Here is a 15,431-nt window from a genome sequence, read left to right as displayed (position 1 = left end):
TTGTTGTTTGAAGAATGTTAATGATTCTGTTGTTGTCTGTGGAAGAGTAAACTTCTGCAGCTGGTTTGATTTCTGGCAAGATCTAAGCTTAGTTTCTTACAGAGTTACTGTTGTGTTCCTTCCAAGTTGTATGTGGTTTCTACTGCACTCTTAAGGTGAACTCTGATTTCACCTGTTATTTTGTATTCTCGAAGATGTTGAAAGAGGATTATCAATAACAACAGAAAATGCATTAAGTTCACATTAGCTTCCTTTAAGACACTGTTCCATAAATTACAGTGAAGTTTAATACTAATAACATCTGAATATACTGAAGTACCATTATGGCAAGTTCCATGTCTAGTAACACTAATGTAAACAGAAGTTTAGTAGAGAAAAAAGTTTATAGTAAAGTTTATAAAAAGTTTTTAGTATACAGTTTATAGGTTTATAGTTTCACGTTTACGGATAAATGGTGTCAGTTGCATTCTGGTCACCAGAGGGAGCCTGAATTCCATCGACAAGAATTACTGATGTTTTTGCAGTTGACTGTTTCTATTGCTTTTGATCCTTTGTTTTTCAAAGAAATGTTGAATTATCCTAATTACATTAAAATGTTTAATCCAATGTTTTAGAACTTTTTAATGTAATTAGACTAGGAAAACAAGTAGTATGCCTAACTACTCTAACTTTAGTTTCCTAAAAATGACATTTAGTCTAATTTCTCTATGCTAGTTTTTATAACATTCACCACTAGAGAGAGGAATGGAAAGGCAGTCACAGTCTGTTTCTCTAAGTGCATTGCAGCTTTACTCAAGCATAACATAGCATTACAACTGTGCCAAAGCAGTCTGGCTCCCTGCTGTGCTGTGGGATTCTGCAATCACACAGTGAATTCAGCTGTGATTAAACCAACCTTTTTTTCCTTTGCCAGGTAATTTTAACCTTTACAATTTGGCAGTGTAGTTTGCTGAAATGCTACATGACTGTCAGCACAAAGGACAGGAGTGGTGGCTGACCTGGGGCTAGAGAGCAGGAGCCTCTTTAAAGATTATGTAACCACATATTTGTCATCTGTCTTAGGGTGATTTACATTGCCCTGACTTCAGAGAGCCTAAAGAAATACTTCAATTCAGTTAATTTGGTTCACTTAGCTTCCAGATGGATGAAGCTAAGATAAATACATTTTGTCTCTTGTCAGTTATTTTTAAACCACGCTGTATGATGTAAAAATCATGAACTCGAAACTGTTGTAGTTTTTCATTAAAATAACAATTTGTAAAAAGTAAACAAAAAGCTGCTAGTTCAAATCCCTAAGAACTCTATTTAAGATACACTACTGGGGTAGGTTAGGCTTTTCTTCCAGTCCCTGTATCTGTGTTAGTTACTGTTCCTATGAATGCATGTGCTTCCAATCATTGTTTTTCCACAAACTCATAAGAGGTAAACAACAAGGAAGAAAAACAAACAAAAAGGAATAAATCTGGGATGTTGTTGGCCTGTGTAGAAACTTGGCTCATGCACAGCACAAAGAAAAGCATGCTCTAAAGTTCAAATTAACTGGCAGATTGATCTTTCTTTTTTTCTTAAAAAATATAAAGTATGTATGTATTGGCTGATATAGATTATAATGTGATTAGTACACCCATCAGAAAAAAAAAATGGTTTTGCTGATTTCCTTGCAAGAGCCAAGATACCTGGTAGTAGACTTGAGCATTGTTCATGTCTTTTGATGTGATGTAGCTTTCTGCATGCAGCCTTTTCTAATTAAGCCTTTTGGTACTACTAGTTTTCATTTTAGGCCCTTTGAGTAAACAAATGCTGTCAAAAGAGGCAAACATTTTAATGAAAATAAACAATAACTATTAAAGCTTAGCACCAGTTAATTTTTTGAGTTTGTACTCCAGTAGGTAATCGTTATTGAACACTAACAAAGTATCATGCTCAAGATCTTACTATTCATTAGTGAATGTTTAATGCTGTGACCAGCAAAAGAGGCTAAAGGGGATATGAGGAGCACTGGACTGGGATGGGGGCCTGGCTTTGTACTGCAGTGCCTCTCACCCTTCAATTCACTGCACTTACACTCAGGTGGGGTCTTAAAATTCAGGACCAGCTGCATGGCAGGAGACAGAATAGAAAAAAAAACATCTAGACTGCTGAGAAAAATGCAAAAATATGATTTGACTCTATAATGAGGGCATTTTCAGGGAAGTACAGAGAGGGCAGATGTAAGGGATTCTTTTGTCATGGTGACAAACATTTAGGAAGTAATGGGATGAATTAAAAGCACTATAGGAACTAAGTTCCCTCAAGAACTCATGTTGAACCTTCACATTATTGTTGTCTTATCAGGCTTACCTTATATACTGCATCTGTGCACAAAGTGTGGATTTCTTGATCCAGGTGCTCTCTTGATCTTAATGAATGAACACATTTGTCTCATATATGTGTGTGGGTAATGATGGAGACAGAACAACCCACAGTTACTACCGATACATGTCCGAAATAACTATATAGCTCACTGCTGCATGATAGCAGTGTGGTGGCAGCTCACTGTGGAAAAGCATAAGTAACCATGAAAGAACTGTTGGGAAATAACCTAGACTATGTCTTGCCTGCTGGTACAGTGCAAAGCTGCCTATATTGTAGAGAAATGCTGAGCATTGTGAGGGTGACAGAGCACTGGAACAGGCTGCCCAGGGAGGTTGTGGAGTCTCCTTCTCTGGAGATATTCAAGTCTCGCCTGGACGCCTACCTGTGCGACCTGGTGTAGGGAACCTGCTTTGGCAGGGGGGTTGGTTTCGATGATCTCTAGAGGTCCCTTCCAACCCCTACAATTCTGTGATTTTGTGATGTCATGCTCGATACTATTGTGAAAGTAAGGATGACATGAAGACCTTATCTGTAACACCCAAACCTTTGCTAAGTGGTAGCCAACAAAATATTTTCCTAAAATAACAACTAGGAACTTAAGAAAAATTTACATTACTTTCTGTTAAATTTATAATTGTAAGTGTAATTTAACAATTCTCAGCTTTTCATGTCTTCAGTCTTAAGTGGATAATCAAGAATACTTCTACTAAATCTTCTAATTTGGGGAATGTGGTTTAGAAAAAAGCAGAAATTAATAAACTGGAACAAAATCTATGTACATGTTTTATGTATTCAGTAAAATATTGGAAAAGAAGAAGGCTATTATGGATTATTATTCAATATACAATTGTAGCAATCAGACAGATCAATACAATGGGAAAGGTGTTACATCAAAGGTGTGATGGTAAAAGGACCTGCATGTTAGAAAGGTGCTATAAGAAAAGAAGATTACTTACCTGCATCAGAAGATTCCAGGATCACAGGAGAAAGCTTCACCAAGAAAGGATCTCCAAGAAGAAATCCTTCCACCATGGCAGTCAGCCCTTAAATGAGGTCTAAGAGAGGTGCAGCCAGTCTCCACTCCTTCCAGTCACACAGGTGAATTGCCTTCACCTGTGCTCCCAGGGCTGACCAGGTCCTTTCCCCACGTGATCAATCAGTGGTTCAGGCTGTGACCCAACAGTTCAGATACAACAGTTTTTCTGTGAATCATTCTGTATCGATCTAGCTGTGGATTTTTTGAGCCTTTCCAGTTTATAGCTGTTCTGGACATGTTTCATGTATCGCATTTCAGGTATAATTATGGGAAAACAGTTGTCTAATGAATTCGGCTACATCCAATATAAAAGGCACAGATGATATTCAGTAATTTTGACATTGTAAAAATAACGCACAAAATGATATTGCAGAGTACTTCAAACTGCATGAAAGATGGTCTGAAAGCTGTCCAAAAATTTGTTCTAGGAAGTCACTGAGCTTGCAAATATAGCCTTTACCTTTTGAGGGTATACTTTGAAGCTGCAAATACTGGTCACCCTGAAATTAATAAGGGAAAATACAGATCCTCTTAGTTTTTCAGTCCAGCTAGTAATGGCATGTATGAGGGAAAGATGGTAGATGCTCAGACCCATGTGCTTTGTCTGTCTATCATTCTTGTCACTGACCTCTGCTTGCTTTCAGTTCAGGCAATCCTCATCATGAAGTTTAACCTTCACATACTTGTTCATTCTTCAAATCCCCTTCCATAAAGTCCCTTAAGCCTGGAATTTTTTCTGCCCACAACATCCATGCTTCCTTTCCCCATTCTTTTAAAACCCTCCTTATGATCACTTCTTCAGAGGGCCGCATAGATATTAGTAACATTACATTATCTTCTACTCTTCCTGTGCTCTCAGAATCACATTTTGCTTTGTTTCTTTCTTTCCCCTCCATCTCCTCAGATTTCTTTCTATTTTCATTATCTTTGAGGAAAGGAACATTATGGTAATGATATTTGTAAGTCACTTTCACCTGTAAAATGTCAAAGTGTACTGCAAAACCATACAACTGAAGTTATTTGTAGTGCCAATAAGTGTGGCCAATCTCTTGAGCCTGTAATAGTTATATAATGATCTATCCCACAGCAAAGCTGTGTGAGGAGGTTATGTCTGATCACCGAGGGAACACGTATGGGCACACACATACACATGTAATGTAAATAGATCAAATTTAAAACTGCAGTCTCTCTCCAAAGTTGTTTTCTACTTTACAGCAGTTTTTCTTTGTGTTTTTTTCTTTTTTAGAATCGCTAGATAGGAAAAAAAGATGATTTTGAAAAGATTATTAGAAACAAAATTATAAATATGTTTATTTAGCACAAAATGAAGACACCCATGCTATGTGGCTGCTGTTTGGCATTATAAAGTGTAGGTTCCTTACTGTCCCACTGTAACACACATTTATAGTACCATCATAATCATTCTACCTTGTTGAAAACACCGTGTTTTAAATCCCACGATTGGCTAAACCACTGCTGTGACACTGTGCTCTTAGAGGAGTTAGGGACATATCTCTGTAGGTGCACATCTTCATCACCACAGATCTTAATTGCACAGAGGAGGGATAAGACATGGTGGCAGAAGAGTTGAGCTTCATAGGAGAAAAAAAAAGACTACAATCCATGAGACTATCACAGGGTAGCATGAACTTGTTTTTAATAAGACTAATCCTTTGCTGGAGTATCAAAGTCAAGGAGTCCCCAGATGATGCTGTTCAGAGAACCAAATAAAGGAAGCAGAAAATGGGTTTGTTACCAACCATTTCAGTTTTAAATTAGTCTAACACTTTACTCAGCATTTACTCAGCTTACCAACATCAGAAAATAAGCTGGCCATTGGAAGCCAAGAAATACATGCACAGCATTAATAAATGACTTAATTTGAACTTCTGCATCTCAATTTGAATAAGCAGGAAACATTTATTTAGTCATCTGTTTTGATATGTTAATCTGTTGTTCATGAATTCTTGTGTGCACAGCTGCATAATAGCTTAGCAGGGATTCAGGGCAAACATAGAACTGTTTCCCACAGGCAGAAAACAATACAGGTAGGTAAGCTGATTTTGTGTATAGCCTCATATCTAAAGCTATCGACAGATAGTAGATGCATAGATCTATAGTTTATTTGTAGCTCTGTATGGAAGTTATGCCTGTGGATACATACGTGCACACATTTGGATGGAGAGAGAGGGAAGAGTGGAGGAAGGGGATGGAAGGAAATAGGAACAAACTGAAATGTAGGAGATTTGGTCTGAATGTGGGAAAACACTTCTCTACTGAGCACTGTCACAGGATGTCCAGAGAGGCTGTGGAACCTCCTCCTTGGCAATGTGGACCTGGGCAGCCTGCTCTGGGTGGCCCTGCTTGAGGGGTCAGACCAGTTGGGCCCAGAGGTCCCTGCCAACCTCAGCCATTCTATGACTCTGTAATGTTTGCATATATACGTATATATACACACACATGCACTTTTATATAATCTTCTCATGTAACTAGAGGAATTAAATGAGAAAAGCATAGTGATTGTCCAACATAATACCATGAGTTTGTTTCACTTGTGGGAAGGAAGTCTAGAACAGATTTTTGTACCTCATCTCTTGGGCTGCATCATACCTCCACCTCCTCCTCTATTTACATGCAGCATGTGAATACATCCTGCAGAAAGAGAGATTTTGAAACCCTGGCACTTACTTTAAAATTAAATTTTGTTGCCTTTCTCATCTCTGTTTTCTCAATGTTTATTACCAAAGTTGTAATTAAAAATGTTTGCTTTACTCCATTGGCTGAGTAGTATTGTAGTAATTGCAAGAAATAAATTTAGATGGTAAATAAGTGGAGATTCAAAAACCACAGTGAAACCAAATTTAAGTTTACTGACTACCACAGGGCAAGTGACTGTTTATACCGATTGTTACCTGTGTTTTGAACAGTGTACTGTTGATTTGCATGAATTTATTTGGCTATGGACAAAAGCGGCTTCAGTACTGACAATTCACATTGTTGCCCAGCCAAATCTTCTCTCCAGCTGTCCAGTTTTCCACCAGAGATCCAATTCTAGCTTCAACAAAAAACTAAAGAACTTCATGGGGTCTCTAGAACCTTTTGTCTCTGTTCAAATGAAATATGTCAGCCTTCCAGTTTTAAGACATCTTATACAGAACTGTATTTTTAGAACTCTTCTAATGTGAAGTCATGCACAAGCTTGTAAAATCTCTTCTTCTATGTGATTTCAAAGTACCTCACAAATATTTACTATAGCAAACAATCAGAAAGGTAAGAGTAACTATTAGAAGAATGTGTGAACTGGCAGACTCGTGCTAGCCAGCTTTATATGCCTCAATTTTGGTTTGTTGGGCCTTTCCTTTTTTCATCTAGCCTTGCTTTTCACTTCCCAGTGTAATGCATTTCCTTCCAAGGAGAAGAATAATGCACTGGATCTTTCTGATACAGCTTAAGCATTTCACCAAGAAGTAATTCACGTTACTTCAAATACATGATTATATTAAGAGTAGATGAAATTCAGCTGATAGAATTTTTTTTTTCCTATTTTGATTTTAGCTCAAGGATAGAGTGTGTCATCTAGATTTACAGCAAGTGAAAAATTTGAAGTTGTATTTGCAAAGAAAAAAAAATGTTAGCAGTTTTTCTGTTTTTCAGTAATAAGAATATTCTGTTTGCCAGTATTATTTTTTTTTTGCCACAGGTTTTATCTATTTCATCTGAACTTTCAAAATTACAACAGATATTTTTCATTTCTACAATGAAATCTATCATCTACAATTCTGTGATTCTGTGATTGATAGTATTTCAGTTTAAAAATAAAGCCTAATTCAAAAATTACACTGAAATTTATTTCCAGGAAACAAAACATTATATTGGGCAGATTAGCTGTGATATGGTAAGCTAGGTCTGTGTAGTAGAGCTGCTTTGACCTTTGTGGTAGACAAATGTGATTAGGAAAAGAACTTCAGAGACAACAGTGAAGCCTAAAAAGTAGAATAATAAGAATGTAACTTCAGTATACTTAGCATGTCTTCTAGCTCTGCCACATAAATTCAGTGACAGACTTTATAGCTTCCAACTTCAGGATTCCTTTAGTCTAAGAGGGATATTACCCAAATAGAGGAAATAGGACTTATCACAGAAAAATGTTTTTAAAGACAGAAAATTTTGTTCTTTGTTTATAGTCTTCCTGGAGTTTGCAAAACTTTTCATTGAGAACTCCTGGACTGTTTTAATCTGATGCCAAAAGAAAGCAGCACTGATTGCTATTTAATTGCCATTATCTTACTAATGCCAAATTTGCGGCCCATATTAATTGCAAATGCAAGAAGATTTTCATATGAAACAGTGAATATCTTTGAAGTTGTGTAGAAACCTCTCTGCCTTTTGGTACTTTTTTTTTTTTTAATATTGGCAAGGTTGTGACTCATACTACAGTTGGAAACACACTTTTAAGCATTCTGTGGTTTAATTTCTGAGTTGCTCTACATTTTCTTCCCCCCTCAGAAACTATGAGGAAGATATTTCAAGAAAAGGGCATCTTGGCAGGAGAAGAAAGAGCTTTTAAGCCCCATCTGACCTTTATGAAGTTGTCAAAATCAACACAGCTACGTAAGCAGGTGAGCTCACATTTCAGATAGCTCAGCAGCAATCTAGAAAGTTTAATTTGTAGATGAACGAAGGAGTTGTTTATGCTATAGCATCATAGTTTTACATCTTTGTAGCTGGCTGAAGAGGTAAGACTTCAAAATACTGGTATGTTAGAAGGAATAATTAGTACATCTACTGTGTAAAAAGTAGTCCTATATTGTACTGTAGGTTAATACTCTTGATATTTGTATTACAGTAAACTCATAGCCTGTTTTCTTTTGTGAAACTATGCAAAGCAAAAAGATGGAATTATTTGTTCAAAATTACAGAATTAGTTCTAGGGTGTAGATCACATAGTTGGAAATGCTGTCACAGTATTTATATGCTGCTTCTGTGGATATTGTTTGGTTACTCTGTGGGAGAAAATAAGTAAATAAGGGAATTTATATGTTGATTTTGCATGATATGCAGGCTTGCATTTCTTTTGATTGAATATGTTTTGCTGAATTTTACAGTAGTGATAACATGCAGCATTATATTCTCTTGCAGGTATCTATTTCTTGCCCATTTATTAGCTTTTTGACAAGAAAAAATAGACAAATATAGAAGTAAGCTACAATAGATATAATGAGAAATATAGAGAAGCAATAATAGGATATCTAGCTTTTTATTGCACACTAACTTAACAGTAATTTGTTATTAAGATAAGATGTATTTCCATAAAATTTCTTTGCTGGCATTGCAGTAAAATGCTTTATGTAACCTTTCAATATTGACTCGGAAAGTAATTTTCAGAAGAAATATTTTCTAAAAATAAGGATCAAAGTACATAGTATAATTATTGTCTGTTGATTTAGCAAGCATTAAAGTATTTTATTCCTTAGAAAAAAACCTATAAAATCTGAAAGGTGAAGATCTTAATTAAGGAATATTCTGAAATCAGCTGGAAGATGGAATGAGTTCTGAGATGCATTAAGTAGCTTCAGGGCCATAATGCATAGTTGCTCTGAAGCGAGATAAGGACTTGTCTGCAGGTTGTAGGTGGTGTGTTGTAACTCATAAAATTGTAGGCTGAAGCTTTTGCTTGTATTAACAGCTGCTTTTTAAAACATTCTAAAAATCCACAGCTTTGGCAGAATATCAGCTATTCATCAATGTAACTGTTTTGTTAAAACATCTCAGATAATCAAGGTGCTTTTTTGCCAGTCTGCTTTTTTGTTTTTGTTTTTTTTTTAATTACATTCATCTACCTTGCATGAAGTATTGGCCAGGATACATATTTTCTGTGTTCTGATATTCACAGCTACTGACAGAACCGGGTCGGTGTCATTTCAAATCATCTTCCTTAGTCCTCCATAATACTGGATAATACACATAGTATTCTAAAGATGCACTGTTTAGAAAGATATTATGTATTAAAGATCTGTAAATTATCAGGAATTTTTGTCAGTCAATCCACTGTCTGGCATTAGCATCAGTCTTCTCTATCATTTTTAGTTTAATTGTGTCCATATATTTAGTAAGATAGTTTCACTGCATTTCCTGACAACAATAAATAACAACATGAAACACAGAAATTCTATCTATTTTGTAGTACTTCTTAACATAATGCTTGATTGCATTTTCAGATCATATAACAGCATGAAAAACAAGAAATGGAGAGTAGATGACGATGGCATGAGAAAGCATATAAAAGAGTAAACAGAACAAAGTAGTTGACTTTAGTTCACAGCTACAGCTTCAAAAATATATTAATATTTTTTAAAATGTGAGATTTCTAATTTGAATCAGTAGTTTAAACCATTCTCCATATGACATCTAAATTCCACCAACATTTCCTTTTATAAAAATAATTTTAAATATCTTTTTACATTTTGTGACTTATGTATCTTCTGAGAAGATTTGAACTTTCCAAAGTTGTCACAGGTATTTACAATTTAAAAAAGCTGGTGAGTTCAAAATGAAGAAAAATCTCAAGAAAACAGCTTTCCACTTTGAAGTCACAACATTAAGCTAAAAATAGACAAAATGATAAATGTTAAATGTTTGAAAAAAACAAAAAAACCCAAAACCACAACCTTGGAAATAGAAATTAGAAAAGGATAACATTCCAGATAGAGTGGATAATGAAAGAGCTGTCTGAGTGCCCTCTCAGCTTCTCAGGTTAAAGAACCTTCTTAACTGCTCAGAAGTGGAGAAGCTCATTCTTCATATTCAGCTTGACAATACTGAAATCAAATGTGCCATGGAAAACTTCCCCCGATTAAGCAGACACAATGTGTCTTTGGGTGCCCTTTGGAATGAGACAAAGGGAGATAATTTACTTGCATGTGCCTAGTTGTTTTCACAGCTGACTTGGATGGTAAGAATACTGGGTTAGTATCATTATCTTCTGTACAAAGAACAACTGAAACACAGTGAAAGGAGTGACTGAGTTTTGCACTTAAAAATAACATTTCTATTCCTGCTCCCCTCACCATCCTGCTACATTGCTGTCGGTCAGTCACAACCCCTCTGTTTTTCTTTCATCTGCTATTTATTTCAGGGAGCGTTGTGAGGCGCACCTGATAAATGCTGTATAATATTCAGAGATCCTTTAGTACATACTGCTGCCTGAACTGCAAATATGATGAAATGAATTTTGTTAGTGGATGACTGAAAATTACATTGCTCAGATAGCATCTGCTTAATTAAAAAGCTGTATATCCTTAGTCCAGGCATAGGTTGACAGGAAAGTATTCCAAAACTATAATTTAAGAGTATCTGATATGTGATTTTCCTCTATGCAGCACATATTTTGAATGCAATATATATAATTAATAAAAGAGAATGTATTTGTGAGAAAAATCTGTAAACAACACTTGTAAGTATAGTACGTGGCCTGTTCACTGCTATCATTCAACTTCAGTGTAATACCTCCAAGATGTTAGATATTATTTTGCAGGCAGTATTATTATGATTATACTGAAAGTAGCCGCAACCGCACAGTTTGGTCATTTACTCTTGTATTTTTAATGTAATTTTTGTTAAACTTTTGTCACTATCCTAGTTTCATTTTGTAGTTTTTATTTTGTAGTATCATAAATGCACATCATAAAAAGCGGAAATTCTGCACTGAGCCTGCACTGAACCATCTCTGATTTCAGATCTTTTTGGTGAACACTCACGTTCACCTTCTTGCTGTCGTCAGTGAAAATACCAAACAGATAAAATGTTCAGTATCTATGTTTAGTACCTAAATGTTAGTAATTATGAATATAACTTTTTTCCGCATATAATTTTTTTCTCTTGGATTACTGATAGTGGAATCTCAGCTTCCTGAAATCAAGAGCTGAAGAGAGATCCAATATATCTGCTGATTCTCTCTGATTAGCAATACTGTTAGCGGTTACAGACAATCAGTTATCTAATGTATTTTCTGTCTTAGATAACTTAGAAAAGGCAATTTTATGCTATTGCAGAGAAGGTTATTACTTCTGTGGTAGTTACATATCATGGCTCCTCTTTATTCACTTGTTCATGTATATGTGTTGCATACTCAGTGATCAGATGCTGGGTTCAGAGTCGATCCTTGGCACTGACAGAAGTGAAATGGACTTCCTTTGCTCTGGTATTAATCTTTTAAGTTTTACTCAATAGTTGAAAAAATGCTGCTCCTGTCTTATATGCCTAGTATATTTTACCATTTCCTGGACTTGTCATTTTGTTTTTGTACTCACAAAGCATAGTTATGTACTCTTACTCTGCAGGAGAGTGATTATGAATAAAACCAAAGCGTTTCCCCTCTAGTTAGATCCCATTGATTCTGATTCCCATTCTTTTCATATCAGCTCTTGGAATCTCCCTGCCTTTATGGCCAGAAATTCGGCTTTATTAAATGTCACAGAGCTCATTAAATCCCTCTATATTTCCATTAACCAGTGTCTACTTTAGTGGTTTGTACTGTAACAATGTGATCTGTTGATCTGGGAGTCCAAGGCACATACTTTTATGTGATCCTTTGATGATGATCCTAAAATGACTGAAATGATTACTTCAACAGTACACAAAACAATAAACACTTTGTTTTTATAGTGCCATGAGACCAGCAGAACTATTTTGATTTTTCTACAGTATTTTTTCAGCCTGAGAATCTAACAGTAAGGGCTCAAAATGCATGATCCAACAGTTGGAAGAGGTTCTTAAATTGTCCTCTTTCAGTCTTCCTGCTTTCATATCATGCACCATACAGGGATATATAACTTCCATACTGACTTTAAACAAGAATAAGAAATGACATACACTACAGTTATTAAAAGTGAAATGTAGTGTGAGGCATTAGTCACAGTCATTATTGTTGAAATTACAAAACCACCCTACTGAACATGACAGATACCTTGTAATATATGCTTTTAGACATAGCCATGCTATAGAATTGAGGCTGCAGAGGGCAACACCTCTTTATGCATGAACTCTTCTAAGTTCACATTAGGATCATCAAGGTCTAGGCTAAGAAACTTTTCAACAACAGCCTTGCATTTTTCCATCTGGTCTCCTTTTGAAGGATGATCAATACGTTTGATAGCTTTTCCATTGCGAATCAGTTCTGATACTTCCAGTCCTCTTTCAATAATTTTGGCAGGCATTCCAGCTAGTGCAGCAATGTTGGCAGCATGACTAACAGTGGATACTCCTTGTTTGATCTGATAGAAAAACACCAACTCATCTCCATCTTGGTGAGTCTCCATGGTCAGGTATTCCAGAAGAGGTGTGTCAGGCAAAAGTTCCAGCTGCATTAAGCTGTGAAAATTAGTGGACACAAAGACCTGCGGACACTGGGTTCCTTGATTGATCCAGTACTTCAGCACAGCAGCCAGAAGGGCCAGGCCGTCCAGTGTGTTGGTCCCTTTGCCAAACTCATCAATAAGTACCAACGACCTCTCTGTGGCATTGTTTACTGCCTTGGCAACCTGGTTAAGATCAATCATGAATGTGGAGAGTCCTACAGAAACTGATTCCCTAGTGTGGATTCTTGTGTAAATCCCATCGATTGCTCCGATCTCTGCCTCTGCTGCAGGCACGTAACTGCCGATTAGACCCATAAATATTATAAGACCTACTTGCTTTAAGTAGACGCTCTTTCCAGATGAGTTGGGCCCAGTGATTATCTTTATTCGTCTGGTAGCCTCACCACTGTTCACAGGATTAGCCACAAAAGTCTTTGCACATAGTTCCATCAGTGGATGTCTTCCGTCCTTGATGTGGAAGCCATGGCGCTGAGTAAAGCGTGGCCGGCAGTAGGAGTTCTCCCGGGCCATCACTGCCAAAGCCAACAGCACATCCAGGTGTGCAGTATACTCAATCACGCTGTTAAGCACTTCAGACCTCTCCAAGATCTTTGCCTGCAGCTGGTGCATAATAAGTGTTTCTTGGTCTCTTATCTCACAGTGCAAGTCACCCAGTAGGCTGTCTAGCTCCTTAGTTCTAGCACTTCTGTAGTGCAGTTTATCCTCTGACAAGAACATAAAGTCCAAGCCTTCAATTTCAAAGTCACTTTTATCCACCATACTCGGTAGCCGTGGAATGGAGAGAAGGAACCCAATCAAAGGAATGTAGATCACACAACAGGAAGGAATATGGTTGTCCAACGTTTCCAGTTCTTTTTGTGCCACTTCTGTAAGAAAGTCTGATAGACCCATTAGCCTTCGCTTCTTTTCATCAATGGTGGGATCCACGTTGGGTCTAACAGTGAAGCGATTTTGTGAGATGCTGCCTTCAAAGTCCACCACTTTGCTGATGAGACTAGCAATGTATTGCAGATCATCAGTGAAGACGCGTGAAATAATCTGAAAGAGTTCAATACTATGGGGCAGAGAGCGACATGTGTCTCTAAGGCACAGTGCATTGCACACTGTCTTATAGAGTGCTTGCCAGTCACTAACTTTTGTATGGGATAGAGTCATTCTTTTTAGAATAAGAGGCACATTTTTTATATTCCTGAGGCAATCTTGAAGGGTAAGGACTGTTTCATGGTTCTGAGCCAACAGGAAGAAGTGGATAACATCCAGCCGTTTGTTTAGCTCTGTCAAGTTCCGAGTAGGTCGCGTAAGCCATAGCCTCAAAAGTTTTTCTCCCCGTTTGCACCTACAGCGATTTAAAATTCCAAATAAACTGAATCCTTCTTTTAATCCACTAGAAAGCTTATACACTGAAGGATGGATATCACTTTTAAAAATCTGTAGAACACTGTAAGTGTCTTGGTCTATATTCACAGTTTCTGACAGCACAAACTTTCTAAAGGCCAAAACAGGAACTGCAATACCACTTTCTTCCAGTTCAACTCCAACCCTTCTCCTGTCCAGGTACTTAAGGAGCCCCCCTAGTGCTCTTATCATGAGTGGGCTCTCAAAAGGGATGACTGAGGACAAATAAAGAATTTTTTCTGTTGCAGTCATATGAGATGGGATAAATGGAAATTGTCTAGATAGGATTCGTTGCTTGCTGACTTCTAGGCCAAAATCTATGTTAGGAAACAGGACAATTTCTATTTTTCCTTTATCGCTATCACTGTCTGCTAGGTTGGTCAGGAAATTGGCAATATTCTGATCCTGTTTTGCACTTGTCACTATGCATTTAGGATGAACTTCCCCAGTCACTTTTTGCAGTAGCTCGAGGCCTTCACTATCAGGTGTGTCAGGCATGAAGTAAACTGAGCAATCTTCTGTATCATAGTAAGTAACTGCAAACTCCCCTGCATACCACAAGACAGACATATGTATCTCAGAACACTCTTGCTCCTCTTGTTCAGGCACAAGCAGTGGTGGCAAGGGGCAACTCATGGCTGATGTGGCACTCATTCTGTTGGAGAACAAAATCCCTGACTGGATGCAGTCCAGTGCAACCTGCTGCAGGCTACTGCTTTGAGCCACGGGGCAGACGGGTGATTGCTAGAGGTCCTACCCAACCTCAGCAACTCAGACCTGCACCCAGCATTTCTGTGAAGTGAGCCGTACAGCTTTACCGTATGTAAGCACAGATGCCCATAAATACAGTAGCGTACTTGTGTGTATGTACATGCATACAAAACCATCTGCCCGCAGAGGTACAGGAGGCCCACCCCGCTGACCACAGCGCCTTGCAAAGACACAGCCACATAGACTGGTCAGCTGGGCCTACTTGGTATTTATGCACCTCCTTCTTCACACAGTGCCAATTTCTGTGCCAGCAGATGAATGTTTGCTGTCAGGGTCAGCCAGTCTCCCCTACAGAAGCCACAGTAACAGCCAACTCTCTGCCTCCAGTTCCTCTCCTTACCCTCCAGTCATCCCCCTCGCTCACTGGTGGACAGCTCGCTGCGGCCGTGCGAAGGCCGCGACTTCCACCTCGGCCCCCTTCCTCCTTCCCTTCGCCGGGCAGGAGCCTGGCTCCCGGCCTGTCAGGGAGGCCCTGCGCCGGGGCCGAACCCCTCCAC

General features: G+C 37.8%; 2 protein-coding genes across 2 annotated transcripts in view; one reads left to right on the top strand and one right to left on the bottom strand.

The window, feature by feature from the left end:
• The window catches only part of LOC100544435 (A-kinase anchor protein 7-like), a 36,686-nt gene extending 28,640 nt beyond the window's left edge, over positions 1-8,046 (top strand). The window contains exon 7 of the mRNA XM_031552217.1: positions 7,898-8,046. Within this exon, the coding sequence (XP_031408077.1) occupies positions 7,898-8,031 (134 nt within the window). The 3' untranslated portion in view covers positions 8,032-8,046. The remainder of the gene's footprint in view (positions 1-7,897) is intronic.
• Positions 8,047-10,583: 2,537 nt separating this feature from the next.
• On the bottom strand, positions 10,584-15,425 carry MSH5 (mutS homolog 5). The gene has a single exon (XM_019613001.2). It carries the CDS (start codon positions 14,815-14,817, stop codon positions 12,388-12,390), a length of 2,430 nt encoding a protein of 809 aa, XP_019468546.1. The 5' UTR covers positions 14,818-15,425; the 3' UTR covers positions 10,584-12,387.
• Positions 15,426-15,431: the final 6 nt, after the last annotated feature.

This window comes from Meleagris gallopavo, chromosome 2 (assembly GCF_000146605.3).
Source record: "Meleagris gallopavo isolate NT-WF06-2002-E0010 breed Aviagen turkey brand Nicholas breeding stock chromosome 2, Turkey_5.1, whole genome shotgun sequence".
NCBI lineage: Eukaryota > Metazoa > Chordata > Aves > Galliformes > Phasianidae > Meleagris > Meleagris gallopavo.
This window is presented reverse-complemented; position numbering and strand designations above follow the sequence as displayed.

Bases quoted from the DNA above. Each gene is read 5' to 3' on its own strand.
- MSH5 (XM_019613001.2), bottom strand. From the start codon at position 14,817: ATGAGTGCCACATCAGCCATGAGTTGCCCCTTGCCACCACTGCTTGTG.